Source organism: Tympanuchus pallidicinctus, unplaced genomic scaffold, assembly GCF_026119805.1.
Source record: "Tympanuchus pallidicinctus isolate F22 unplaced genomic scaffold, pur_lepc_1.0 scaffold12, whole genome shotgun sequence".
Classification (NCBI taxonomy): Eukaryota; Metazoa; Chordata; class Aves; order Galliformes; family Phasianidae; genus Tympanuchus; species Tympanuchus pallidicinctus.
The window spans coordinates 18761455-18787511 of NW_026294637.1; the positions used below are offsets into that span (position 1 = coordinate 18761455).

Here is a 26057-nt window from a genome sequence, read left to right on the forward strand (position 1 = left end):
ATCCCAGTGCAGAACATCCAGGTAGGGTCCCCCCATGCCCTCAGCAGTGTCCCCATGGTCCCAGCACAGAGTCCCCACATTGTGGGAACGACATCCCCATAATTCCAGCACAGTGCTCTCATGTCCTCGCCTCTCTCTCCCATTTTTGGGATGACATGGGGACACCTCACCCCATGCTACCCAGAGCCACTGACAAGATGGCTTCTGACAAGTTTGGGCACCCAGGCCTGCTCTGTAACTCAAGACACCTATTTTTGTCCCCAGATGTCTATTTCTGTCCCCAGACCACAGGGTTGGCAGCAGGGGGATGGCACGTCTTCCCCTGCACCTCCATCTTCCATGGGATGTCATCGCATTGGGGGGTCTATGTGTGACGAAGCCACGTGGGTGCATTGACCTTTTCTCCCTAGGACACCTGTTTTGTCCCCCAAACTTGGGGGCAATCCCAATGACATATGGAGGACATCGTGGGGTGGTTCAGGGGCCAGCAGAAGCCGCTTCACGGCGTCCTTCGGCCGTCCGGCATCCCTGCAGGTACCGTGGGCAAGGGGCGCGGGTGGGAGAGACGAAGGGAGCAAAGACTATAAGAGCAGCGCGATCCCTTTAAGAGCAGCGCGGTCCCTTTAAGGCCGCGGCCACTCTTCCCCCGCGTGCTCTCAGGCTGTGCCACCCTCTGATTGGCTGCGCTGCGCGTGAGAGCCACATCGCTTCCTCCGCAGCTTGCGCGTCCGCTAGAAAAAAAGAGTCCCGGCCGTTCGCCCCGTTGCGCAGTGGGCGGAGGGATCCGCGGGGCGGTGCTTCGGCCGGGATCACCTTGGCGGCGCGGTGGGGAGGCGTGCAGAGCGGCGGCGGCGCTCAGGCAGGACGGTCTCGGAGGCGGAAGCGGCACTAGGAGGTAACGGCGGCCTCCGGCTCCGCACAGGGAGGGCGTTGAAGGAGGGCGGCAAGCGGGCAGCCGAGGCCGCCGTCATCATCGCCGGACCCGACGTTCAGGGCAGGGCGCCGAGGGGGCGCTGAGGGGGCGCTGAGGGGAGGGGGGGCTCCACGCGGTTGGGGTCACGGCGGCGCTGGCGGAGGGTTGGTTGGATGGGTGCCCGCAGCGCTCCGCCCGCCCGGGCTGAGTCAGCCGTCGGCGCCGCGGCCACGTGCTGGGGCCCCGCTCGGCTCTTCCCGAGGCTCCCTGCTCTCCCAGCTCTGAGATTCCGTTCATCCCCGCGTGGCCGCCTGCCCCTCCCCCCGCCCTGCCGCGGGCTTTGAAGCGCTCGGGGTGCGTGAATGGAGCTTTTGTTAGCGGACGGCGGCCGCCCGTCGAAGCGGAGAGGCGGCGTGCAGAGCCCGCTACGAGTGCCACTCCGAGTCGGCACTGCGCTCCTTGGGGAGCGGGTGGTGCGCAGGGCCGGGTTCGGGCACCCTGCTGCCCCGGGGACGGCTCCAGAGCACGTGCTGGCACCGGTGTGTGTCTGGGGGGGAGGGGAGGATGGTAGCCGGAGAACCGCACCCCAACGCAGGGCCGAAAGTGCCGCCGTCAGCACGCGGCTCCGCGCCCGCCCCGCACCCGGGGCAACGCTCGGACAGACGGTTGCGAGTCGTTGAGGAGCGGCCGCGCACCTCGCCGTGCTCCGGGGCCGAGCGCCGCGGCCACGTGCCGCCCTGTGCGGCCGGGAGGGGGAGGGGGCGGCGCCGCGCTGTGTGCGGGTCCGCACGTACGGCATGGGCTGCTGCGGCGCGCCCTGCGGGGCTTCCTGCCCTAAGGCTCCGAAGCGCGGCGCTCTGACCGCTGCCGCTGTGCGGCGAAGCTGCCCGTCCTGTGCCGGCGCAGCCCGCTGCGCGGTGAGGATGGAAGGTGCGCACGCTATGACTGTGTTCTCTTGATAAGTTTGCCGCCTGTGCTTCGTTTCTTTAGTTGAAGCCTACTCCGTGCCCTTGTCCTCTAGGAAGGGCGGACGCGGCGTTACAACACGCAGTGAAGGTGCCCGACGCTCATCCCCCGCCTGCTGGCTCGACGGCCCATCCCGGCCGGCCCCACGAGGGCTGCCTTTGGGAGGCCATCTTGCAGTTGCATAAGGCTGCGGCGCAACCTCCCGCAGTCGTAGTCATCCTCCCCAACCAGCGAGGGGGGCCGCCGTGTTGGCAGCCTGCTGTGCGCCCGGCTCCGTGGCTGTGGGTGGGGATGGCGGTGGGGCTGTGCCTCCTTCCTGCCCCGGGGCGCAGCTGGGATGCCGCAGCCGGAGGTTCTGTGCTGCAGCTCGCACTGAGTCACCCCGCTGCCCAGCCCGGCCCGCTGCCTTCCAACGGTTTTGCCTTTCTGGAATGTTCAGCGGCCGAGGAGGCACCGGCCATCTTGAGCATGCCTTGCCTGAAATGGGGTGATACCTCTGGGGATTTGAGAGTTACGCCCCGAGAAAGTAAAGCAGCTTTGTGTGGGGAATCAGGCTTTGCAAGGTATTACTCCCCCACCTCCTTCCTAGCTCAGCTCAGAGTGCCTTCAGGTGTTCCTGAGTAACTGATTTAAAAAACAAAAAGTGGGAAATGCCAGACATTCCTGTTAGGGTTATAAAACTGCTCTCGCCCTTTGAGCATCCATTGCAAATGGGATGCAGGAGGAAGAACGAGAATGTGGGGCTCCCTGCAGCCCAGTAGATGGTGGCTGGGATTTTATTTTGCTGCTGTGTTTCCTCTGTCCCCCCTGAGCAAGGTCACAGTGCAGCCCTGTCGCTGTGTCTCTTATCTCCTTGAGTCTGTTGGAGAATCTCTGGGGATTCTGACTCAAAGCAATTTAACTCTCCTCCCTTTTTATACAATCATAAAGCCTTCAGGGCTTGGAAATCACACTCACAAATGACTTGTGTGGGTGGGGAGTTTTCACGAGGAGGAAGCTGTCTCCGAAGGAGGAAGGCTGAGCTCCTGCCCAACGTTCTGGGAGCAGACAGGTTGCACTCAGTGCTCCCCCGACCCTGTTCCCCACAGCCACACGATCCCTTTCGCTGCTCTTTGCAGAGGCAGTTTCCCGGCAGAGGCTTTTTGTGCTATCCGGCAGGTGCTCCAGGATGCACCAGCAGATGTTAGAGGGCTGAAACACCCGTGTTCAGGTCTGAGCAGCGGGCATCCCCGTAATAAGGCGCCTTTGTTGAGGCTTTTATGTGGGCAGGCTTTCTTGTACTGACTTGAGTGAATCAGCAGCTTCTGGCAGGGCTGAGGTGAAGGACGCCTGCCAGGACAAATTATGGTTTTTGCTGGCCCGTCTTTGCGCTCCATTTCGCGCGGCAATGAGGCGATGGTGAGTCAGGGCTGCCTGCGAGAGGATCGGCACGTAGGTGGGGGGAGCGGCTGGCGGGGGACCTCTGTGCTGATGCTGCTCCCTTCTGCTCGGCCCAGCTTTAGTGGAGCTGCTGGTTTATTAATGCCCTTGGCAGCTGGAGGTGCACGGTGAGCTCTGTTTTTGTGGCAGATGGAGCGCATCCCTGCACTGCTCAGTGTGCTGATGGTGTACTGAGGGTCAGCAGTCCATCCGTCCCCCCCACCTTGGGGAGCAACACACCAAGAAGCTGAGCCTTGCCCAGGCACATGGTCCCATCTCACCTGGGTGTAAGTGCAGAAGGAAGGTGTGCAGGAAGGAGAGGATAAGTGGCTTCTAGCTGCATTGCTGCTTGAGGACAGAATTCCCAGTGGGGGTCCTCCCATTGCAGCACACAACTGTGTGTTTCACTTCAGCTTTCTCGTGTGCTCAGAACCTTCCCTGCTGTTCTGGGGATGCTTTCATCTCATGGAGGCAAGCATGGAGTTTCTTACTCCCAGAAACAGCCGGTCTCAAGCCCTGTCGGAGTCTTCCTGCCTCCTGCAAATGCGTGGACTGCAGTAGTGGTGTGTTCATTTGGAAGAGGGCCCGTGAGGACATTCAAGGATTCTTTAGTCTTATTTGCATCGTCTGCCCCGGCGTTGTGCTCAATCAACTCAAGTCTGATTATCTGCAGGCTTAAAGGCCGGGTTAAGCCTAGGTGCACTTGGTGTGCTGAGGTGTGTCCCCGCGTGCAGCGCGCCTGCAGTCACGCCAGCGCCGGCTGCCTGGTCCCCAGGCTGCTGGCAGAGATGGGCTGAGAGCGGGCAGGCAGCGGGCAGCGCGCTGCCTGTGCACTGAAGCGCTTGAATTTTGTTGCGTTGTGTAGCTGCAGGGGAAGACTGGCAATGAAGAGAAGCTATGAAGGGAACTTCTGCATAGAAGGCAGGTGAGCTTTGGGTGGTGTCCATGGGGAATGACATTTAAATAGAAGTGTGTCTTGCCTGTATCTAAGACTCTCAAGTAGGAACATGACGATAGTCTGACCCAGTAGCAGCTTTCTCGTTACCTCCATATTCATCACGTGGGTGTGTTGGTGTCTCTGCATGGTGAGTGAGCAGGGGCGATCCCTAAACCCAGCACCATTTTCTTCTCTTGCAGACACCGAACTCCAGTAACCATGTCGAAGCACCACGATGCAGGGACCGCTTTCATCCAGACCCAGCAGCTGCACGCTGCCATGGCAGACACCTTTCTGGAGCACATGTGCCGCCTGGACATTGACTCTGAGCCGACCACTGCCAGAAACACCGGCATCATCTGCACCATCGGTACGTGGCTCCCAGATCCCAGGGAACGTGGCTCACGTTAGGCTGTGAATGCCTGTGCTGGTGAAACTCATTGTGGGAATGTGGGATGGCTTCAGCCTTCATCTGTTGCCAAGGCTGTGCCTGTCTGTTGAAACAACACAACTTTCCCATGCCTGTCTGCCCACTTTTATTGCTAGTAGTAAATCCAGTGATGTCTGAACCGGTTGGGTTCAAATGTGCTCCCAAAGCCAAGTTAAGACAAAGGAGCTGCTTTTGTGTTGAGCAAGTCTGTATCCACTGTGTCTCAGTTATCCCCTCCACATGAAACAGCCTGATGCTTGTGGGTTATGTCATTATTTATAGCAGGTTAATATTCAAACTGTTTCCTCCTCTTAGGCCCAGCCTCCCGCACTGTGGACAAGCTGAAGGAAATGATTAAATCTGGAATGAATGTTGCCCGCCTCAACTTCTCGCATGGCACCCATGAGGTAAAGATGGGGGTGGGACTGACACTGTCCCAAACTTGGGACTGCTCATCCCTTCCTTCCCTTCTGCAAGACGAGACCAAGGGAAATCCAACTTGCTCCAGAGCAGCTGTGGTAGTGTAGGAAGACAAAACTTTATGTTTGGGGGAAGTGTGCCAGCTGTAAATACCAAGCCTGCAACATTCCTGATAATGTTTCAATGCTTTCTGGAAGCAGCTTAAGTTATTTCCACACCCTTTTCTGCACCTACCTCTATCTGGGAGCCAGGTGGCTGATATCTGAGTTCCTTTGCTTCTTCCCCACCCTCATGGGGAAGTGAACTCGCATCTGCTTTAGGGCTAGGCTGCTTCTGGGTTGCCTGTGTACCTCTGCAGGAGTACACAGCCATTCACAGTACACAGTCATTCACCCTGCTTCACCGTTGAAGGTTTTGCAAGTGGTCAGTGAATAACTTTGTCTCAAAAGATAAGTCAGCTGAAGTAATTACTGTGTGTGTCTGGAAGAATTGCGCTTCTGGACTTGCCTGGCTAGCCAGCTGCTCAGGTTATGTCCTCAGTAGTCATGAAGCTAGCAGCTTGTCACTTGTGGGGGGGCAATAATCCTCTGGGAGTAAGGTCAGAAGAAATCAACACTGCTTGTGGTGGACGAGCCCTTTTTGATATAAATAGAAGAGATCCTCTGCAACGCTGCTGGAGCAAAGGATCCCATTCCAGGTTGCCCGGAATGCCACCCTTAGCGTTGAGACTGAGTTCTTACTGGCTGGCTGCCCTCCTGCTTTCAAAATGTCAAACTGTAACCAAATGACATCCATCGGTGGCTTTACTTAGTGAGCTGTGAGCCCTGAGGTGTGTAACAGCTCGACCTCTCACCCTTGTGGCCTTTAAAGGCCACAGGGCACTGTAGAAATCAAAAGGTCTGGTGTTTAGCTGTGCACAACCGTTGGACCATGACTGCATTAGCCTGTGGTAGCAGCAGTGCACAGGCTGCAGCTGACCAAAATGCAAACGTGGAAAGGGCTGTATGGACTGGTTTCACTCCTCAGTGGTCGCGTGCTGCTCCCAGCCAGGAGGTTCAGCAAGGAGTTGGTGGCCAAGCTTGAACCTTCTTAGCTGTCCTAGCACAGTGCTGTGGTTGGTGTGCTTGCTAGCTGAGGTGAAGGACAGGGAATGTGGCTTGGCTTTGGGTGAAGTGCAGCCCAATTGCATATTTGGTTTAGATGGGGGTTAGGTGATTGCAGCAAAACCAACTGCTGTCTGCTGCCCAGTTTGACTGCTAGCTGAGTAACCAGGCAAGACTGAGTTCCCATCTGGTTCCTTAAGCACTCTGTTACCCACTGCAGTTGCTTGAGGTTTTCACGTGCTGTCCATATTTCAGTTCCAATGTTCATCCTAAAACACATAACAGGGCTCAAGTTAGTAGCTGCAACCAGATGCTGGACCTTGAAGCTCTTTCATGGAGGAAGTCTGCTTTTACTTCAGCCCCTGCCAGCATTCCGATCACGTGTAATTCTTGTGGAAGACTTCCTGGGAGCTGGTCATTGATCTGTACCAAGTAATAAAACATCCCAGGTGACTGATAAGCCCCACAGCTCTGCTCAGGCATGTTTCCGGTGCTGCCTGTTACAGCTGGGGTATGTGGAAGGACCAGGTGCTTTCTCAGTCTCCACTTGTGCACTTGATCAGTATACTTAATTTTTTCTGCTCTTGAGAGCTAGCTGTGGTGTATTTCTGGCTGAGGGCATGGCTGCAGATGCACCTTCCTGATCCCAGGGCAGGTGATGTGAGGACAGCTGGGTGATCCAGGCTGCATGCTGTCAGCCCATGCCACAGGGAGGGGAAAGGGCATTTCTTATCTTCCGGAGCCTGCCAAGTATTGCATAACTGTCAAGCTTATCTCTAGTGTTGTTTAAACTAGATAGCAGCCTGACTTGATGATCGTCTGAAGCTTGTTTGAGATGATTGGGATGGGAATTTCCCTGTGAAACTGTCCCAAAATTGGCAGTACTAGCAAAATGCTCTTGCACCCGTGGAAGGGTTTTGGAGCGTGGTATGCGGAGACGGAGCCTTGAACTTCTGGCTGCAGTTGCGTTAGCTCTCAAAATAAAATGCAAATACGTGAAGGGATAATATCCTCTGAGTAAATCCCTTATCCCTAGCGGAAATCTGAGTCAGAGTTGTGAAAGTGTCCACCCATGTGCCTGACAGCAACATCCTCGCTTTGGTTGTGTTGGTGGGACTGATAGTGGGGGATGAGGTTGAAAGGCTCTGGGGCAGTGTGGCACTTCCACTTCCAAGGTCTGAAGGGAAGAGGACAGCAGCTATGTGCAACCATCCCTTAGCTGTGATGCTTTCTTGCTGTTCTGTACTTTGACACATGCAGTCCTCCAGCTGCTGCTATTTGATCGTGCTTGCGTAGTGTTTGGGCTATGTAGCACAAGCAGTGGAGTAGAAGTGAGCTGAAAGTTTCCCTCTCTTTTCCAGTATCATGAGGGCACAATTAAGAACGTGCGAGAGGCCACGGAGAGCTTTGCCTCTGACCCAATCACCTACAGACCTGTGGCTATTGCACTGGACACCAAGGGACCTGAAATCCGAACTGGACTCATCAAGGGAGTAAGTTACTCCTTTTTCTTTTTATGCCTGCCTTTTCCAGTGCCTGAGATTAGATAATGTTCCCGTGGCCTGCTTTTCCCAAACAAGGATTATCTTATGAGAACAAAATAACTGTATGTGTTGTCTGGCATTTGTACCAAGAGTCTGCACGAACTGCTGCAAGGCAGCTGGGTGCTTGTTTTTTCATGTTTTTTTTTTTCTGAAACACTTTTTTGACACACAGAGTGGCACAGCAGAGGTGGAGCTCAAGAAGGGCGCAGCTCTCAAAGTGACCCTGGACAATGCCTTCATGGAGAACTGCGATGAGCACGTCCTGTGGTTGGACTACAAGAACCTCATCAAAGTTGTAGATGTGGGCAGCAAAATCTATGTGGATGATGGTCTCATTTCCCTGCTGGTTAAGGAGAAAGGTGTGTAGCAACCCTCACAGCATTTGCTAGCTCTCCTTGTTTATTCTTCCCTAAGAATCTTTGTGACTTCCTTCCTTCCAGAATGGTTCTTTAAGTTCTGAGTTAAAGAAATGAGCGCTGAGATCTAAGACTTAATGCTGCAGTGAGATGTTATAGTTTAAAAAAAAAAAAAAGTTGCTCAGCTGGGGTAATTAGCTTGAGCTAATTCACTAGTCATCCAAAACCCCCTCACACAGATGAATACGTGGGGGGGCATGCATATGCCTATTAAACTACATTAATTCATACTTCCTACTCAGAGTTGAGCAAATTTTATAACAAGATCCTGTGTTTCATGGTTAGAAACTGAACTAGCTTTACTGGTAGTGCAAGGGAAAGTTAATTTCCCAGTGTTTCCTTCATGGTGGTTCAAAAATCTGCTCTAGCCTGGGGGTATCTCCTGTAACTCCAGAGCATGCAGGGAGGTGCGGGTGAGGTGCTTGGATATTATGGGATGCCCACATGCAGAAATGTAGCCTACTGTTTCTTTGAGGGAAGCAGCCCCAATCTCCAGCATGGTGGGGAAAAGAGGCATCTTTCCCTAAAGCACACAGTGGTTTTGTGCCCTGCTCTCACAGGTACGTTACAAGCTCACGCGTTACGGGAGTCTCAAGGAGAGCAGTGCTGTGCTTCTCTGTGATTGCTGTGAAGCAAACATTGTGGTTCTCAGGCAGCTTTGGCAGGAGGGGATGTGGGAGCTGGTGGTGGGGAACTCACCCTGCTGTGCTCTGACTGTGGGAATGCATCTGTTTCAGGCAAGGACTTTGTCATGACTGAGGTTGAAAATGGTGGCATGCTTGGTAGCAAGAAGGGAGTGAACCTCCCTGGTGCTGCGGTTGACCTGCCTGCGGTCTCAGAGAAGGACATTCAGGACCTGAAATTTGGTGTGGAGCAGAATGTGGACATGGTGTTTGCTTCCTTCATCCGCAAAGCTGCTGATGTCCACGCTGTCAGGAAGGTGCTAGGGGAAAAGGGAAAGCACATCAAGATCATCAGCAAGATTGAGAATCACGAGGGTGTGCGCAGGTGAGATTTGCACGAGTGGCACTGCAAGTCCTTCGCTCTGGAGGAGCAGGAGAACACGGCCCTTTCATGCTGTAGCTCCTCAGAAATGCACAGCACTCTTTGTAGTGAGTGTGATTTCAGACTTCAGTGCTCAGGATGCAAACTGGTGAGCTAATGCATGGAATCACCAAATATGTTACAAACTATTAGACTGAAATGTCTCAGATAAGCTCTTGCTCTTCTTAATCTGTTTATATATAACTTAAGAAACTGTCCTATGGCTTGATCTTATGTTCCTTCCTCCTGCTGTGGTATTACAGGGTACCAAAATGGCACCTGGAAGGTCAGCATGTCGATAGGCTGTCTGTGCATCAGGCTCCAAGTGATGCTTCCTTTCAGAAAAGGGAGGACAGCAGGGAGGACACCCTCAGAACAAAGGGGATAACGAATCTCTCCTCTTGTTGCAGGTTTGATGAGATCATGGAGGCCAGCGATGGTATCATGGTGGCCCGTGGTGACCTGGGTATTGAGATCCCTGCTGAAAAAGTCTTCCTCGCACAGAAGATGATGATTGGGCGCTGCAACAGGGCTGGCAAACCCATCATCTGTGCCACTCAGGTGCTCTGAACACGAAGCTAGCTTGTATAACTGCTGAGTGTTTGTGGGTCTGGCAGGGTGTCAGCAGCTGTCCTTACATGCTACGGAGAGTCTGGGGGCAGATCCTTGATAGCATTTGTTAGCAGGTGAGAAGCAAGAGCCAAGAGGCGTTGCAGTGGCTGAACAACACATCTTCAGGGATTTGGGGTCTTCCCCATTAAGGCTTGGCTGCTGAAGGCTCTACCCCTTAAAACTTTACACTACATGAGCCTTCTGGGCTGTGTCCAAAAAATTTTGGGGAAAAATAACCTGCATTTTGCATCTTAGAGCAGCATGTCTGTATCTAACAGAAGGATTGCTCCAAGTTGCTGTGTCCCGGGTCGTTTGAAAGTTGCACTCATTCTGCAGCATTAGAAGGAACTGAAAAAAACAATATGATCTATGATATGATTACCTTGGGAACTGCAGATGAGGGGAGGAAGCTGACACTGCAGCTTCAGTACAGATCACAGGCAGACAGTCCTCAGGCACTGGCAGGGCTGACTAGCAGTACTTGCTCTGGATACAGGCTGTGGGATTGTGTGCCTCTGTTAGGGTAGTGCAGATTGACTCTAGGCAGTCATTAGGTGAGATTCTGGATGTACCAGCCACGTGTTTCCAACCAGAACAGCATGTTAGTAGCAACCTCAAAAAGGGACAGGAGCATATGCTGCAACAAATCTCCAAGTTGAGTTTCTTGGACCAAGCTCTGGTGCTGAGAAGTCGAATTGGAAAGTGAGAATACAATATCTGTGATGCTGTGTGAGTTAAAGCCCTTCAGAAAAGGAGTAAGTGTAGAGTGGGAAGAAAATGTGTTGTGTGTTTTTGCTTTAATTTAGAGCTTGTTAGGTAGCAGGCCCCTCTACAGGAGAATGTCTCTCCCTACTACCAGAAGTCAGGTTTTATACCTTGACTTGTACCTTACACGTGTATGGAGGTGCCTTAGTGGAAAACCAACTGCTTCCTCCTGCTGTATCCTGACTCTTCTGAACTCATTTATCTGCAGATGTTGGAAAGCATGATCAAGAAGCCTCGCCCAACCCGTGCTGAGGGCAGTGATGTTGCCAATGCAGTTCTGGATGGAGCGGACTGCATCATGCTGTCTGGGGAGACCGCCAAGGGAGACTACCCGCTGGAGGCTGTGCGCATGCAGCACGCTGTGAGTAGCCCCCCTGGTGCAAGTGGCAGTGCTCTGCCTTCCCACGCCTGGAGATGTGAATGCCTGGTGCTAGGTGGCAGCACCTAGTGGCATAAAGCAGCAGTTCTTTGGTTCGTGCTCCCACCGTGGGGTTTGCTTTACCTAGCGTGGCCCTGAGGGTCCGGAGCCTTGCATTGAATGCTGCACGCTGCTGCCAGGTGGAGCTGAGAGCTGCATTGCAGTGCTCAGAGATCTAAAACTTCAGTTGAAACACCTTCATTTTGATTTAAGGCTAAGGTACAGGCTTTTTGGCTGCTACCTTGGTATGAATTTCTTTGAATGCCTTGTGCATTTTAGTGTTTTAATTGCCTTAAACTTGCCCAAGGTCAGGAAGCTGCTTGTTAAGCAGTGTCTCTAGATAACAAAGTGTTAGCTGACTCCTCAAGGTTGTGGGGGGAGGGAGGGACTGGGAAGGGTGGGAAGGAGAAAGCTTGAGGTGTTGCATCCAGCAGCTGATGCATTTGGTGGTAGGAATGTTTGTTGCACGACAGCACCATGTTTTTACATGCCTGAACTGCCAGAAGGCTCTGCTCTGCTTCACATTAACCCAGTTTGTGTTTCAGTTCATCAAAAATCCTGATGCCAGACATCTAGAAGTACTGGCTTTCCCCTCTTGCTAGGGCTGTGAATCATGATAGTTTCATCTGCAGTTCAGGTGATACAGATGAAGGCACTGAGCTAGCACTTCTGTTTGCAGTGCGTTATCTAAACATCTTTATCTGGTCAGTATGGAGTGCTGTTTTCTCACATGGCAAATAAAACATGACTTTTAACTACTGGGCAGTGACTGCTGGCTTACAAGCTGAATTCTAACTGTGAACTCAAATTCCTTCCTTAGTCTTTCAGCCCTACATTGAGGGCTAAGTCTTCCTACCAAGATTTGGAAACTTACTGCCATGAATGTTGCAGTTCTGGCCTGAAAGCGTAGTTAGTTACAGCACAAACTGAGCTTGTGGCTCCGTCCCCCCCTGTATGTGCTTCCCTCTTCCTGCAGGGCTGGGGATAATGGTGTTCCTTCTGCCAGGCCCACAGAGGTGAACTGAAAGTTTTTATCTGCTCTATGGAGGAGCAAATCCAGACTTATCATTAATGTATGTAGACATAGGCAGGAAGGTCATCAGCAGAACTGAGAATGAGCAGGACCTGCACCCTTTGCTCCACTGAAATGCCTTCAGCTGCTCTCTCCCAGAGTTTGGCTGGGTTGCTGGGTGGTTTCACAAAGCAATCATTTTCCAGTGAGCTCTGCAGCAATGAGCTGTTTCCTCACTGGCTTCTCTGCAATAAAAAAAAGGTGCCTGGAGTTTGGCAGCAAGTTTCCAAATGTTGAGCAGAGTGTTTCCTACTTCTTGAAATGGGCTTCCTTCCACTTCCAACTGATGATCTACAGTTATCAAATGCTGATGTGGCCCTTCTGTCTAACAGGACCACAGTGTGCATAGCTCTTCCACTTCCTTTCCTCTCGCTTCCACTCGGCAGTCTCTACCCTCATGCTAAGTACAAACACAAACTGTTTCCATGCACGTAAAGCCAGCTGTGATGTGCAGTGAGGAATTGCTGTGCCCTTCTGAAGCCGTTGTCAGAGCAGGCACTTGAGCACTGAGTCGCGTTCCAACTCTTGGCAGTGGAGAAGTAGCCTTCCCACCAAACTCAGGTTCACTCTGCTTGTAGTGCATCTGGCCTGGGAGCTGAAGGCGTGCTGCCTGCCTGCTGGTGCCTGCAGTGTTTCCAGGCAGGGATGTACTCCATATTCCATTTGACCTAACAGTGTGAAGCCAGCAGAAACAAAACTGGGTGCTTTAGGACTAGTGTGTTGGCTCTGGACTTGTGTTCCTATCTATCACATGTCCTGTTATATTTAGACATAAGACACTTAACTACTTTGGCTTAAACTGGTATCTGTGGATGAGGGATAATTCCAGCATCATGAAAAATAATCCATTAGCACCAAAGTAGCAAAATTTTTATTGGAAAGGGGATCCAAGTGCAAAGCTTCTATGACAAGGGCACTACAGTCTTTGCTTTAACATCAGCTTGTCGTGCCATTGTGTGGCAGCTGTTCAGCTTTGGGAGTGAAGACCTTGAGAAGATCAGCCTTTGCATGCTTTTCTAGTCTCTGCAAGCCTTCTTTATCAGGTTGTCAAGGGCAAGTGCAGCCTTCTGAGGTGGGAATTGTCTTTTAATGTGAGCGATTCTCATGCTACTGAGATGAATAAATGATGGAGCTTGTTGCACGTGCTTAGGCTGTGACCAGGAGGCCTTTAATTGTGCACCACTGGCCTGACTGAGCCTGGCATAAATTCCTCACTGTGTGGTGAGACAGCCCTGTAAGGAAGGCTTGCTTCTGCTTTTTCCTCTGTCTCTGAAAGAGAAGTTGGTACAGCACTTGGAGGTGAAACTTCTTTGGCTCTTAGTTGAACTGGGTGAAGCTAGGAGGGCGCACATCTCCCTTTCCAGGGAAGAACTACTGGGAAGTGAAATAAGCAGCCACAAGAAAGAGTGGTCTGAGGGGTTACGCTGTAATCCCTGAAAAGCAAACTGCGTTTGGTTGCTCTGACAAGAGTCCTAAATACAGCGAGAGTGCTGCCATTAAGGCACCTGCCAGCCGGGTGCTGTGGGGCAGGCAGTGCAGCTGTGCTGTGACATGCAGCATCGCACCTGAGAGCCAAAGAGTGTTCTGCAGCCTGACCTTTAGCGTCCTCTTGCATGCATTACTATGACAATTAAGCAAATTAACGTGATCTCATGTTCCTCTGGTCTATCTTTCCTTCTTTTCTTTCCTCTTTTCTTCTCTGCCCTTCTTCCTCGGGACTGCAGATTGCTCGTGAGGCTGAGGCCGCAATGTTCCATCGTCTTCATTTTGAAGAAATCTTACGCCACAGTGTACATCACAGGGAGCCTGCTGATGCCATGGCAGCAGGCGCGGTGGAGGCCTCCTTTAAATGCTTTGCAGCAGCTCTGATAGTTATGACCGAGTCCGGCAGGTAGGGCTCAGAGAGGGGAGAGGCTTAGGCTGGGTAAGGTAACTGATGCTCATTCCCAGCATGCGGGTTAGATACGTGCTGCGTGCCGGCCGTTGCGTGAATGAGAGACCACGCTTAACACTGCAGGCGTTCAGCAAGCAGCATGCAGCTCTGGTGTCCGCAGGGCCGCAGGTAGGTAGGAGCAGAGCAAGAGTGCCTGGCAGTTGGGCATGAATGGCAATTGCGTGTGGGCCCAGCAGGGCGAGGTGCCACCAACTGGTGAGGAAAACTTGGAGGATCAAATTGCTCTTCATTAAGGTGGTGCTGAAGGCAATTTTGGCTCATTGGCAGCTCTTCTGAAAGGCAGAAGCTGGCAGCAGCTGTGTGACACCTCTGTGACTGAGCGCCTCGCTCTACCCAGTGCTGAGTGACTGACACGAGTGTTGTCTTCCCGAACGCGTGTTGCTCTTCTAGATCGCCCGTGAGGCGGAGGCCGCCATCTTTCACAGGCAGCTGTTTGAGGAGCTGCGTCGCCTGACCCCCCTGAACTGCGATCCCACCGAGGCCGCTGCTGTTGGCGCTGTGGAAGCGTCCTTCAAGTGCTGCAGCGGGGCCATTATTGTCCTCACCAAGTCCGGAAGGTAGGAGGTCGCAGGTTCCCTCGGATCACGGCTCCGTGACCGAGGTGGGGGAAGGAGACCTGCACAGAGTGCCTTGAAATAAAGCTGTAGCAGCGGAGCCCAGGTTTGGCAGCGACGATTCCAGGGAGGTGGCAGACATCTCAGACATCTGCGCACATGCGGCACTGGGTTCCTGAGCCTGCCAGCGTGGCATCAGCACCAGGCCCTGCCTCTTCCTGCTCTGCACAGCACCTCTGCCAGCATTGCTGGCTGGAAGAGCGGAGGGGAAAAGTAAACTGCTGCAGCTTCCACCTTCTTAGCAAGAAGTCCTCAAGTTAGCAGTAGAGTTAAAAGTTGAACAGATGCAGAGTCTTTTCCTTTCTATCAAGGCTTTGTCCTCTTGAAAGAGCTATAGTTCGGTTGCTACCTTGCTGAACCTTTTGGGCACCAACCCAGCTCCCCTAAGCACAAGAGGGGTGAAGAAAGAATGCTTAATCAGAATTGTCAGGTAGGGGAAATGAATGCATTGCAAGTTTTTACAAGCTTCCCAAAGCCTGCCTGTGAGTAGTCCTGTGGAAGAAGCAGGCGTCCAGCTGGGTGAGCTCAGCACCGTGGCTGCAGGTGAGGCAGCAACGCAGACTGAAGCTGTGTAGGGAGGGATTTCTGAACCAGCTGTGCTGATGATACACTGCTCTTCCTGTTGGGCGAGAGTGAAGCACAGGGCTGCAGCCTGGCTGTGAGCAGCTTTCCATCTAGAGGAGCTACGCTCAGAGGGCGGTGGACCATAAGTCTCAAACTACTTTCTAGAAGAGAAGCTGAGTATCTTACATGGAGCTGGCAGCAGAATTAGTGCTGCAACGGAAACATGACCGTGCACGTGCTGGGCATGGCCCGCCTCAAGAACCCTTAACCTAAACTTACAGCTTAGAGTGATTTGAAGTAGCCACTTTGTGCAAAGACCAGGAGCGACTACATGAGCACAGTTCTGGATACCCTTCTAAAGTTTCTTTGTGGAAGGTTCCAGTCTCACACTTGACCTTTTTGGAAAGATTTGAACTCTGGTATTTGAATATTTTTAGCTGTGGATTCTGTTACAGCCTTGGAGTACCTGCGTGTGTTAGAGCTGCTGGGCAGCGTGGGGAGGATTGTCTGAGAGCTGGCACGTGTGACTGGGGGCTTTTGAACCAGGTTCTTGCTGAGCTTGGCTCCAGAGAACAAGGTTTGCAAAAGCTAGCGAAGCTGCTAGCAGGTGTGTCAGAAAGATGGAGCTGTAAATGGCATGGCTGTGCAGCTTTTATTTTTTTTGGCTTCTAAAAGCGGAGCCCAAGGGAGGGGAGGCTGTAGTTGCCACCCTGTGCTTGCTGCCTGCTGTATGGAGGCTCTGGTGTCCCTGGTTTCTGCATGTGGGTGTCAGCCTCCATCAGAGCAATCCCGTGTTCCCCACACTCAGACCAGATGAAGGCACTTGCTTCAGTATTGCTTCCAGCAGTGCATCTGCTTTGGGGGGGGGGGGGCGCTGGGATGAACACGTGGGATTAAATGTTGGTTGCTCCTCCGAGCCTTAAACCCATCAGTGAGCTGTGGTCAGACCCAACTTTGGGGGGGGCTGCCTTTCCCTGACATGGATTCTGCCCTCTGGAAGCATCCTCACACTGCTGCTGACACTGCTGACACTGGCTTGTTCCACCTCATGAGGTGGGGGTTGACAAGAACAGTGAAAACTTGCAGGGGCCCTGCTGAGATGCCGAGGAGAGCTTGCAGAGGACAGAATAGATGGCAGCTAGCCACCTTCACATAGCAACAGAGACAAATAAATGCTTGTGTTTGGGCCGAAGCATGCAGATGGCACTTTGAAACCCAGGGGTGTGACAGTCTCACCCGCAAAACCCGTTAGGGTCTGTTGCCTCATGCTATTGCTCGGCCCCACCGCTAAATTGAGAAATGAGTGTTGAGCTCTGCTGGTAGAACTTGGCTCTTGCAAAATATTGTGCCAGCATCCCCTGGTCTCAACCCGGCACACTTCCAGAAGTGGCAGAGCTTTCCAGGGTGATGGGAGATGGCCTGTGCTGCAGGCAGGGGTGCCCCTCTGCTTGTGCCTGTGCTGCAGTGCTGTGCCTCACCCTGTGCTTCTTTTCCCTCTCACAGATCTGCACACCTGGTGTCCCGGTACCGCCCGCGGGCTCCTATCATCGCTGTCACCCGCAATGACCAAACAGCACGCCAGGCACACCTGTACCGCGGCATCTTCCCCGTGCTGTGCAAGCAGCCGGCCCACGATGCCTGGGCGGAGGATGTGGATCTCCGTGTGAACCTGGGCATGAATGTCGGTGAGTGCTGCGCTCCTGCCTCGCTCTGGGGGCTGCGGCAGGACCTGCAGCAGTGTCGGTGCTGCTGTTGGAATGTGGGAGATCACGGTTGCGTAAGTGCACCGCATCTAACGGGGAAATGGGACGGTGGTTTCGTCACGGCGGCTTTGAAATAGCTGCCAGCAGGAAACCAGCTCTGCTTTAATAAGCGAGAGAAGGGAGGTGGGAGGAGACCTGAGTGCTGATGCTTTTTCCTTTTCCCCCAGGCAAAGCCCGTGGATTCTTCAAGACTGGGGACCTGGTGATCGTGCTGACAGGCTGGCGCCCTGGCTCCGGCTACACCAACACCATGCGGGTGGTGCCCGTGCCATGAGCTGCCGGCACCTCCCCTCTTCCACCCCCGCGCCCTTCCCCATGCATTAGGCCTGCAGTCGCTTGCGATGTTCTCCTCGTCCCTAGCGTGGATTTAGGTTGCTCAACAACACCGAGTGCAGCAGCGGGGGAAGAGACCTTAAATCACTCAGAATACTTGAAGTGTGTAGTTGTTTCCAGACCTCTCTGCCTGTAGTTAGCCGTGTCAGAGTGGGGCCCTGTGCTCCCCGTGTCCCCCTAGCTTAGCACTGTCCTCAGGGTGTGGCTGATGCCTCTCCTTGCCCCGGCTGTGGGGTGATGGGGAAGGAGTAGGCACTCATGGTAAACGGTTCTGCTGCTGCACACTGCAGCTCCCCCAGGTTGGTGCCCTCTGTCCCTGAGGGGTTATGGGTTGTCCCCTCTGGGCTTACACTCCCAAGGTGTGCTCCGCGGTTCCTACTAGAAACCCAAACCAGAGTGCTGCTCGTTGTGCCCCTGGGTGCAGGTGGAGTCCCGCAGGTTGTTGGGGTGCAGGATGGGTGGGGGACGCACGCTTCATCTCTATGCAGCCACCTGCCCTTATATGGTGTCTGTCTGTGTTGTCGCCTTTCCTGAGAGCGTTCCCTCTGTCTGGGCGCCCTGTTTGCTCCGGTGGGTGTACGGGGTTGTGGAGCACCACTGTGCACGTTAATAAAGAGCTGAGCACCCCTGCCCACTGTTTCTTGTGCTGCTGCTGCGCGACAGCGGGGTCGCGCGTGGGGGTGAAGAGGCGGGGGGCCACCACAGGGGGGCACCCGGAAAGGGGACGCGGGCCCTTTAAGAGGCGGGGCAACTGCGCAAGGGGGCGTGGGTCCGACAGGCCCCCCCTCATCCTACTGGAGGGCGGGCCGCTGGTGCGAAGGGATCGAGCTCAGCGGCGCCTCTCAGCCACCAATGGGAGCGCGGGGCGGGGGCGGGGCTAGGCGGCGGGCGACGAATGAACGGTCGGCGTGGAGCCGCGAGGCATGACGGCGCCGGGCAGCGCGGGGCCGCCGGGCAGGTAGGGGCTGCGGGCCGGGACCCGGGTTCGGAACCCGCGTCGGGAGCGGGACGGAGGCGCGGGGCCGGGGCGCTCCCCAGGAACGGGGGAAGGTGGGCGGCCCTCGACCCGTCCCGGGCGGCGGCGGGCCGCGAGGCGAGCGCGGAAGGTCACGGCGCTGCTTCGTGCGGCCCTGAGGAGATCCCCGCGTCCTCGAGGCGCCGAGCGGCAGCCCCGGCCGAGCGCGGCCCCTTTCTGTCCGCCCGACGCTGTCTTCCGGCGGCGGAGCGACGGGCGGCGCGCGGCCGCGGGACGGGGCTCACGGGCTGTTCCCGCAGCGCCGCGCCGATGCACGAGCGGGCCGCCCCCCCGAGGAGCCCCCAGCCCGTGCCGGGCCGCGACAGGCTGCAGGCGGCGTCCAGGGAGCGCAGCGCGGAGGCCCCGGACGGCAGGTGAGTGCCGGCTGCCTTCTCCCGTCCCGTCCCGTCGTGGCGAGCCGGCCCCGCGCTGAGCCGCGCCTTGCTCTGCCCGCAGCCTCGAGGCCCTGAAGGAGGAGGACATCAAGAAGTGCCAGAGGGAAGCGGTAAGTCGCTGCGCTGCTTCGAACCCGGGAGCGCCGAGGGAGCGGAGCTCCGCGCTGGGCTCTGTGGGGGCTGAAAACAGAGCTAAATGTTGGTTGCGAGCGCATCCTGCTGCTCTCCATGGAGCCCGTCTGGTTCTTTGCGTTGTGCCCTCGGTAAAGCGTTTCTCCTCACCTACAACCCGAAGCGACAGGAGAACAGAAAGGAGCTGCGGACAGCTCTCCCCGTTGGGTTTGGTGCTTTGAGAACGGCGCAGGGAGCACCCGTTCTGCACACAGCCGCTGTTCCCGTGGAGTAGCACCCCGGGGCTCAGGGCTGCCCAAACAGCCTTGGACCGACCCCGCTGTGTGTGCTTGGAGCACGGATGTGTAGGCACGGTGCCACCGAACCTTCTCCAGCTGGCATCGTGACGCGGGAGATCAGCCCGGTAATCCAAAGCCACGCCAAGCGGGTGGACATCTGGAGCGTGTCCTGCTCCCGCGGCAAGGAGAGGCTTGGGTGCAGCAAAAGCCAGCATTCAGGTGCACTGTGTGCCTGCAGCCAGGGGACAGCGGATTCTCAGGGCTGCCCCACTTTGGCTTGGCTCTGTGCTTGGCGGGGAGCAGCTCCCTGTCCCAGAGCAGATGTATATTTAGCAAAATATTTTGCTGATTATTCAGAGGAATCTGGGAGGGCTGTGAGCGCCAGGCAGGCTGCCAGGGAGCCGGGTGCTTCTCCTGTTGTGTTGGGGCGGAGGGCAGCTCGGTGCCCTCAGAGCAGCAGGGTGATGGGGGGTGTCTGGCCTGCCCCCAGGTGATGCTCAGCCTGATCCTCTTTGAGCCGCACTGATCCGGTGGCAAGGTGCGTGGCGCAGGGGTGACCTTGGTGCAGGGCTGTGCTGCGTTTCTCCCTGCCCGCTGTCTCCCTCGGGTCTTTGCCTGGATTGCAACTGTGCCACGAGCGCTGGCGGAGGGGCAGGGGGCAAAAACCTGCCTGCACAGCCTGAGTGGATTTAGTGCAAGTCACCGAGCTTCTGCCGTGCTTTTAGCTTAAATAGAGCGTTATTTGAGCACCTTTGCGCACTGCTGCCGAGCTGCCCACCGCTCCTGCCGCTGTGCAGCAAGGAGGGACTGTGACACAGACTGCCATGGCACGGCGCGACGGGCGCAAAGCAAGTGTGGCAATGCCTGCGGGACAGAAGGGAGAAACATCCATCAGCAGCATAACTGCTGCGGTGGAGAGCGAGTGGAGGCTCAGCAGCTCTTTAGATAGCTTGTAGCTACCGGTGGGAATGTCTGTGGGATCATCGTCCCGAGCCGTTCAGAGCTGGCTGCTGGTGTCCTCCCCCCGGTGCTCCTATCTCCTCCTCCTCCTCCACACTGTTTTGCTCTGCTCTCTTGCAGGCTGCCAGCAAGTACAACTCCCAGTACCACAAGCTGTTCAAGGACATCCCGACGGAGGAGAGCGTGCTGAAAGGTGGGCAGTGCGGTGCGGTGCGGGGCAGGGGGTGCGGGGCCACGGGGCTCTGACACCGCTCTGCTCTGCAGTCTGCTCCTGTGCGCTGCAGAGGGACATCCTCATCCAGGGACGGCTTTACATCTCCCCCAACTGGCTCTGCTTCTACGCCAACCTCTTTGGGAAGGACATTAAGGTAATGTGGTGCCCAGCGCGGCCCTTCCCCCATGTCCACTGCTCCATCCCAAAGAGCTCGCTGCAGCACACCTCACCCTCCCCATGAGCCACTGACGTTCCTTTCAGTGCTTTGCACTGAATCTGGCTGTGCTTCTTCCTCTGGTGACCTGCAGGCTCTGCCTGGGAGAGCCAAGTACTGCTTTGGAGCAGGATTCCCCCAGGCAGAACCTGGCTGTAAGGGAGATGAAAAGTTCCAGAGGATTCTGGAGGGGGTGTGAATCTCTTCTGACATTTCTGCTTGATTTACGCTGACGTTCCCCACTAATGTTGTGGCTGACGGGGATCTTTGAGGGAAGCGACTTCCTTTCAAGCTGGGCTGCGGAACTGCATTATTTATGTCGGCAGCTTGAAACAAATCTATCTGCGGAGGCACAGCACATCGCTCGCCGGGCTGAGCGCGTTGCAGCTCTGCAGATTGCATCCTGACTGTTCTTAACTGCTGCCCTGCTTGCAGGAGTTCTTGCAGTGAGCTTTTGGGATGCACTGTGTTTGTGTTGGACGGTGGTTTCCCTGTGTTCTCGCAGTTTTGGTCAGGCAGAAACCGACTCCAAGCCGAGATTAACGCTGGGGGGTTGCCATGACCTTTAATGAAAACAAAGCAGTCTCTGGGGAGCGCCAGCTCTCCACGTAACTCGCCGTATCCCTGCCTTCCCAAAGTGATTGCACGCCCCGTGTGCTTCGCCTGCAGGTCGTGATCCCCGTGGTCTCCGTGCAGCTCATCAAGAAGCACAAGACGGCGCGGCTGCTGCCCAACGGGCTGGCCATCACCACCACCGCCAGCAGGAAGGTACTGCAGTGTCAGGGCCTTCCGTCCTGCTGGGGAACTGAGCACAGCTCTGTGATGGCAGCCGGCCAGGGCAAACGTGGAGTTCTGCTTTTGTTTCTGTATTTCACTTTGTTTCTGTCCGAAGCAAACACTGAGCGAAACTCGTCCGAGCTCAGCCAATCCCTGCCAGGCTCTGATAAACCTTTAAACTTCTTACAGCCAAGGAGGGGATAAACTCGGGCCACAATTAGGCTGGCACAGAGCTTGGTTAATGGGCTGAGTGTGAGCTGTGGCTGAGCTCTTAACATGCGCTGCTTGTTGCCTACTGAAATGTGCTGACGTAGCCCTGCTGGGTGCCCTGCGCCTGCTCCTGGCAGCGCTCTGCGGTGGCACCGTGGCACAGCGTGGGCCCCGGGCTGCTCAGCCCAGCTGCCCCTTTGCAGCCCTTCTGCACTGCCGAGGTGATGTGAGCTGCTGTCCCTGGGATCCTTCTGGTCACTCCAGGTGCCGCTCAGAGCCACAGGGAACAAAACTGGCCCTGAAAAAATCTGCCCCAAACTTGAGCAGGCTGCAAAAATAGAGCTGGGGATCTGAGCAGGGAGGTGGTGCGGGGAGGGCAGGGGGACATGGCTCCCATGGGGGGCAGATTTGAGGGCAGGATGTCTCAGCCTGCCCTGCGGATGGGGAACCGGCGCTTAAAAACTCCTGGGCACGTCAAACTGTTTTCTGGTGTGTAGGAAGGATTGAGGTCAGGGCGGAGGGGAGCCCCTCCCATTGCCTTCTCTCTCTTGCAGTACATCTTTGTGTCGCTCATCTCCCGTGACAGTGTGTACGATGTGCTGCGGAGGGTCTGCACACACCTGCAGGTAATGCTGTGCGTGGCTCCCATCCCGCTCTGCCTGTTTGCCATCCCAGCATCCCGCTGGCTGTTTCATGCTTTGGGCTGCACTGTTGAGCTTCACAGGGCCAGTCCTGCCCTCAGCATCCCGGCAGGATGTGACCTGTCCCTGTCCCTGGGGTGTCATACAGTGTCCTGTCCCGGTGACCTGTTCTGGGTCACAGATGAGAGGGACAGAGCCCTCGGAGTTCCTGTGCTCGCCCTTGCAGGGTGTGGAGAGGCAGTGTTTCTAATCTGGTGGCTATTCCTGTTCCACCACTATGCGCACTGCTGACTTTTCCCCAGATTTCCTTACTCACATAGTGGGAAAAAATGCCACGAAGTAAAAATTTGAATTAAAAAGCCTGATATGAGGAGGAAACCCGTCGCTCCTCCGGCTGGAGCGGAGAGGTGCTGGGAGCTCTCCTGCCTTTGAAGCACGTGGAAAGCGGTGCTGGAGCTGCTCCCAGTATTCCTGTTTTCCTTCTTCGTGATTCATCTCCTCTGTGTTGTGTAGGGATTTTGGGGAAATGGAAAGCAGCCCTGTCAGATCACAGAATCGTTTGAGTCAGAGGAACCCTTAAAGTCTGTCAGTGCAACCCCCTGCAATGAACAGGGACACCCACAGCTCCATCAGGTGCTCAGAGGCCCCCCCGGCATGACCTGGGTGTCTGCAGGAACGGGGCAGCGCTGTCTCTCTGAGCACCCTGTGCCAGGTTGTGAGCATTAAAGCAGCTCCTTTGCATAACAGCACACTAGTTGAAAACCTCAGAATCTAATTCTGTAACTCCCATTGGAGCAAGAAGAGGGAAGGCGGTCTAATCCTGTCTTGTTCTCTCTCCAGGTTTCAAGTAAGAAGAGCCTGAGCCTGAAGGAGCTGACGGAGGAGCCCGATGCCGTGTCCCTGGTAAGGGTCAGGATGCTCTGGAGGCTGAAGGCTCTGTCGCGATGCTTTAAAAGCAAAGGCCAAAGTGTGGGAGGTGTGCAGCCAGTGCAGCACTGCCACCCCCAGACACTCCCTGGGGCTCGCTGATGGATGCACAGCTTCTGAACGGTGTGCAAAGTGCCTCTGCTCTCACTGTGGCCTCCTGAGCTGATGCAGTTCGCAGCTGCCAGCACTGATAATGTGCTGGGCATGCGACTGAATCAGCCAAAAGAAAGGGACAAAAGCCCACTTGTTCTGTCGTGGCCGATGCTCAAGGAGCTGCTGCAGCTGGTGCTGGTCCTGGTGTGTGGCTCTGGGGGTGCTCACAGTATCACTGAGCCACAGTGGGGCTGTGCTGCTGTAGGGTTGGGGGGTCTGGGCTGTCAGCGTTGGATCCCTGCATGCTGAAGCAGGGCTGGTGACAGTGACTACAGGATAGGCCGTGTGGGCTCTGCGTGACTCTCCTGCTAAAACTCGTGCAAGGAGAGCACTTCCTTATGGCTCAAGGGGTGCCTGGGGGGGTTTGGTGGCACTGTTCACCTGGGGATCCCCACAGGAGGTGATTGTCCCTGAGGGCAAGTGGAGGAAGGTGTCACCTGCCTCGCTGTCCCTGTCCCTGCCTGATGCTGACTACCAGTGCATCCACCGGACCTCTGTCAGCAGCCTCAGCGCCAAGGAGAGCTTCACCTCTGAGGAGCCCCTGGCCTCAGGTGAGGGCTGTGCCCGTGTGGGGATGCTGAGCAGGAGGAGCTGGGCACGCTGGGCTGGAAGAGGTTGGGATGCTGGGCAGGAGGTGGAGATGCCAGGCTGGAGGAGTAGGGCACACTGGGCAGGAGGAGCTTGGGACGCTGGGCACGAGGAGCTGGGGATGCTGGGCACGAGGAGGTGGAGATGCCAGGCAGGAGGAGCTAGGTGCACTGGGCAGAAGCTGTCCATGCTGACTCCTCTCACCTTGCAGAAAGTGCAATAAACACAGAGGAGGAGCTGGAGGCAGAGCAGGGCTGCGTGGCAGAGCTGAGACCCTCCGACTACCAGCTCCTCAAGATTTTCATCGTGCTGTAAGTGTGCTGGGGGAGGTGGGATGAGGATGCAGGATGCACGTGAGCATTGTAACTGTTCCTCCCACCCAGGATCTGCCTGCTGGTCGTGTCCTCCTCCTACCTGGCATTCCGCATCTTCCGCCTGGAGCAGCAGCTCTGCTCCCTCAACCGGGACTACCTCTCCCGCGGGCACAGGAGGTGAGGGACCATCAGGGCTGTGCAGGCTGGGGGATATTTTGAGACAGAGCAGCTTTCCCCACCCACTCACTCTGCTGTTCCACAGGTGACCGTCACTCTGCACAGGACAAGGACCAGGCGGTAGCACTTTGTGTACAGAGCCAGAGAGGCTGGAGCAGTCTTCCAGCCAAACCCTGTGACTTGCACGTGGCCCGGCGTCCCCTCGGCCGTAACATGGGACCAAACTCTCCTCTCCTGCTCCCTGCAGGACCATCCGCTGGCTCGTGGCCATGGCTGCCAACTCCCTGCCAACCCTTTTCCTCCCTGGCACACCGGGGGATGACGGCTTGGGGGAACACAAGCCTCCCTTTAAGACTTGCTGCTAAAACGATCACTGGTTTGTATTCCAGATGAGGGTTTTGCTCAGAGATGACCCGAGGCTCGCTGTGAGCCCTGTGACATGTAGATGGGCTGCTTCTGCCCTGTGTGAAGCTGGGGCAGCTGCAGCTGCACCGCTCTTTGTTTCTCTCTGCGACCCCCGCTTCCACCCAGACATGCAGGGATGGGGGGTGCCATGCTCCCCTGAGCCCCTCCTTCCTGGAGCAAAGGGGCACACAAAGCACTTTAGGGTCCTCCACAACGGGGGTCCTTGCTGGAGCCCGTGCCTGGGAATGGTGCTGGACCAAGGCTTCGTTAGCCCCGCTCGCCTCGTTAAGATGTCCCAAAAGGCCTGGCTGAGAACAGCCAGGGTCACGTTGTGTCCGTACGTGTGTCAGCCTTTGTCACCATGCGGAGCCATTTGTTGGAACCCTTCCCCTGAGCTCACACGTCGGTGCTGCGGTGTGCTGGGGAGATAGGGGATACCTGTGTGATTTCTCTGTTGTATTTTTCCTGTTTTTCGGGAACTAAAAGTGCTGATGGGGCCAAATCCCTGAGCCCTGGGGAAGAGCTGGCTGTCCGGCTCGAGGCTGTGAACGTATTTTAAATGATAATAAATGGTGATTTTTCTAGCAGCGCTGTGAGCATCCTGGTGTCGATGCCAGGCTTGCAGCAGGATGCTCGGTGCTCCTGTGTGCTTGGCTGTGTCCCCTGGGGGCACGGAGAGGACGTGGCTATGTGAGGCCTGTCCTGGCTGAGTGCTGGGGTGGTCCCTGCTGTCCCTGTGCCACGGCTGGGGATGGTGGCGTCCCTTTGGAAAGATGTCTCCACGTGTGCCTGGCCAGGAGGCACCGTGTGCTCGTGTGGTGCTCCGAGTCCTTTCTCCAGCGCCGAGTGAGTGGGTCTGTAGGGATCTGGACAGCGTTTGTCTCTCGAAATGATGGGGCCAGGACAGATTTTGGGGGAACCCGGGGCGAAAGGTGCCAGGGACGAATTCTACGCCAGATGGCAGCAAAGGCTGCGGGATCGGTGCTGCGGCGGCGGCAGGAACCGCTTGGGGACAGCGGCAGGGAGAGACGGGCTGAGCCTTCCTCCTTCTCTTCCTCCTCCTCGAGCGGCCGCGGCCGTTCCCTGCCGGCATGACGCTGACCCTGGTGCACGTTTTCGGGATACAATACGAAGGGGACAAAGAGGGATGACACCTCATCAAGCTCCGTTCTAGGGTGATTCTTTCAGCGACTCAAAGTGGTTCTCCGTGCAGAGCTGAGCTCTCCTTGGGATTACTTCCTTGTATCTGTGCAGTTCTGGCTGATTTTAGCTCAGCGGGCAGTGTGTTTGGGGACCGAACTCAAGGCAAATGGTTTTGTCTTGGGTAGAAGAAGAGCAAAGTAGGAAGTATGTAACCATCTCTCAGTGCT

General features: G+C 55.6%; 2 protein-coding genes across 7 annotated transcripts; both read left to right on the plus strand.

Moving 5' to 3' along the window:
• The first annotated feature begins 513 nt into the window (after positions 1-513).
• On the plus strand, positions 514-17918 carry PKM (pyruvate kinase M1/2). Of its 3 annotated transcripts, none has more exons than XM_052672102.1 (11): positions 514-534; positions 4436-4605; positions 4981-5072; positions 7550-7681; positions 7905-8091; positions 8886-9156; positions 9603-9753; positions 10778-10930; positions 14404-14570; positions 16695-16876; positions 17122-17918. In XM_052672102.1, the coding sequence occupies exons 2-11, from the start codon at positions 4455-4457 to the stop codon at positions 17226-17228; spliced, it is 1593 nt and encodes a 530-aa protein (XP_052528062.1). In that variant the 5' UTR covers positions 514-534; positions 4436-4454; the 3' UTR covers positions 17229-17918. The 3 variants fall into 3 exon arrangements, with proteins under 3 accessions (XP_052528062.1, XP_052528061.1, XP_052528063.1); XM_052672101.1 differs by lacking the exon at positions 14404-14570 and adding an exon at positions 13784-13950 and having other exon boundaries at positions 516-534; XM_052672103.1 differs by lacking the exons at positions 514-534; positions 14404-14570 and adding exons at positions 757-895; positions 13784-13950.
• A 241-nt stretch (positions 17919-18159) lies between these two features.
• Positions 18160-25274, plus strand: GRAMD2A (GRAM domain containing 2A). Of its 4 annotated transcripts, XM_052672118.1 has the most exons (12): positions 18174-18245; positions 18563-18676; positions 18759-18807; positions 20188-20260; positions 20332-20435; positions 21165-21263; positions 22037-22108; positions 22964-23026; positions 23601-23754; positions 24003-24102; positions 24175-24282; positions 24368-25274. In XM_052672118.1, exons 1-12 carry the CDS (start codon positions 18211-18213, stop codon positions 24369-24371), a joined length of 975 nt encoding a protein of 324 aa, XP_052528078.1. In that variant the 5' UTR covers positions 18174-18210; the 3' UTR covers positions 24372-25274. The 4 variants fall into 4 exon arrangements, with proteins under 4 accessions (XP_052528082.1, XP_052528081.1, XP_052528080.1 ...); XM_052672121.1 differs by lacking the exon at positions 18759-18807 and having other exon boundaries at positions 18166-18245; XM_052672120.1 differs by lacking the exon at positions 24368-25274 and having other exon boundaries at positions 18171-18245; positions 24175-24286.
• Positions 25275-26057: the final 783 nt, after the last annotated feature.

Bases quoted from the DNA above. Each gene is read 5' to 3' on its own strand.
- PKM (XM_052672102.1), top strand. From the start codon at position 4,455: ATGTCGAAGCACCACGATGCAGGGACCGCTTTCATCCAGACCCAGCAG. The intron at 9,157-9,602 runs GTGAGATTTGCA...CTCTTGTTGCAG, and splicing joins AATCACGAGGGTGTGCGCAG to GTTTGATGAGATCATGGAGG. The intron at 9,754-10,777 runs GTGCTCTGAACA...ATTTATCTGCAG, and splicing joins CCATCATCTGTGCCACTCAG to ATGTTGGAAAGCATGATCAA.
- GRAMD2A (XM_052672120.1), top strand. From the start codon at position 18,211: ATGACGGCGCCGGGCAGCGCGGGGCCGCCGGGCAG. The intron at 18,808-20,187 runs GTAAGTCGCTGC...GCTCTCTTGCAG, and splicing joins AGAAGTGCCAGAGGGAAGCG to GCTGCCAGCAAGTACAACTC. The intron at 22,109-22,963 runs GTAATGCTGTGC...TTCTCTCTCCAG, and splicing joins GGGTCTGCACACACCTGCAG to GTTTCAAGTAAGAAGAGCCT.